Here is a 1,336-nt window from a genome sequence, read left to right as displayed (position 1 = left end):
CCACCTCCATGAAGCCCCCTCCCTCACCAGCCCCCCCAGGTGATGAGAGACCCCCCGACAGCAGCCTCCAAACTTGGGGGGCTGGGGGGCAACCCCCCAACCCAACCAGCATCTCCCGGAGCCTCCACCTGCACCGCCAAGAGCGTGAAGCCTTCTTCACTCTGCTGGGTAAGAAAAAAGCCACAAAACCCCCCAAAATCCTGTAAAAATGGGGAAAAAAATATTTTTTCTTTATTAAAAACCCCAAAACTGGGAGTTTTTCCCCCAAAAATAAAGTTTTTACTAATAATTTTCTCTTCTCTTGAAGAAGACAACGTGGTGCAGGAGTTTCTCTCGACGGATGTGTGCTGCAGGGTTTCTGACAAGGTTAGTCTTTCAAAACCAGTTTAATTATTTAAAATAAAATTAAAAGTTACATTTTTTTACCTGAATTCATCTAATTTTTTCCTAAAATTGCTGGTTTTTCCCTCATTTCCCAGTACCTGTTGGCGATGGTGCTGATGTACTTCAAGCGCGCTGGCTTGTCCACCACCGAGTACACCCGGATCAACCTCTTCACCGCCCTGTATGTACCCCTAATTAACAAATTGGGGGGGCTCTAATGAAGAACTCCCCCTAATTAATGAAGCTGGGGCTCTAATGAAGGCTCAGCTCTAATGAGCGCTCTGGAGGAGCATCGTTAACGAAGCAAAACTCTAATTAAACACCATTAAAAGGGGGATAAACCCCCAATTCAAACCCTCACGAGGATCCTCAAACTCCCTCATTTTCTCCTCGTTTTACAATGTACTGAATTGCCCAAAATCGCCTGATTTCACCCCATTTTTGGGCCGCAGATACCTGGCGAATGACATGGAGGAGGATGAGGAGGAGCAGAAGTACCAGATCTTCCCCTGGGCTCTGGGCCGGCGCTGGCGGCGCCTCTTCCCCCGCTTCCTCCGGCGCCGTGACCGGCTCTGGGCCCGGATGAGTTACCGGGCGGCCGTCAGTCGGCATTGCTGTGAGGAGGTGGGTGCTAAAACACACCCCAAATCCTTCCATTTCACCCCAAAAAAACTCCTAATAAATAGAAACACCCACTTTTCCTCCTTCTCCCCCCAAAAAATCCCCAAAACATGATAAGAATCAAAAACCCCCCCATGAAATGGAGTTTTCACAGTGGCTTTGCCACCTGCTGCTGTTTTTTCTCCTGAAAATTCTCTAGTTTGGCTGAAAATTGGGGTTTTTTAGGTTTTTGGGGTTTTTTTTAAGGTGAATTCATGTGGTTTTGGGGTCAGGCAAATTGCACCCCCTGGTAAAAGGCTGGTGGGGGGCAGTGGATACCCCCCCTCTCCCC

The 1,336-nt window shown here is 48.5% G+C and overlaps 1 protein-coding gene across 1 annotated transcript; it reads left to right on the top strand.

Moving 5' to 3' along the window:
- Positions 1–8: 8 nt before the first annotated feature.
- Positions 9–1,014, top strand: LOC104526256 (speedy protein 1-A-like; the record flags this gene model as incomplete). Its single annotated transcript, XM_010169665.1, has 4 exons — positions 9–168; positions 308–366; positions 480–565; positions 837–1,014. Coding segments are annotated over exons 1-4 (483 nt in total), but the record flags the coding sequence as incomplete, so codon positions are not given.
- Between the last annotated feature and the right edge of the window lie 322 nt (positions 1,015–1,336).

This window comes from Antrostomus carolinensis, unplaced genomic scaffold (assembly GCF_000700745.2).
Source record: "Antrostomus carolinensis isolate BGI_N321 unplaced genomic scaffold, ASM70074v2 Scaffold48246, whole genome shotgun sequence".
Lineage (NCBI taxonomy): Eukaryota > Metazoa > Chordata > Aves > Caprimulgiformes > Caprimulgidae > Antrostomus > Antrostomus carolinensis.
The sequence above is the reverse complement of the archived record's forward strand: the minus strand, read 5'-3'. Positions and strand labels throughout refer to the sequence as shown.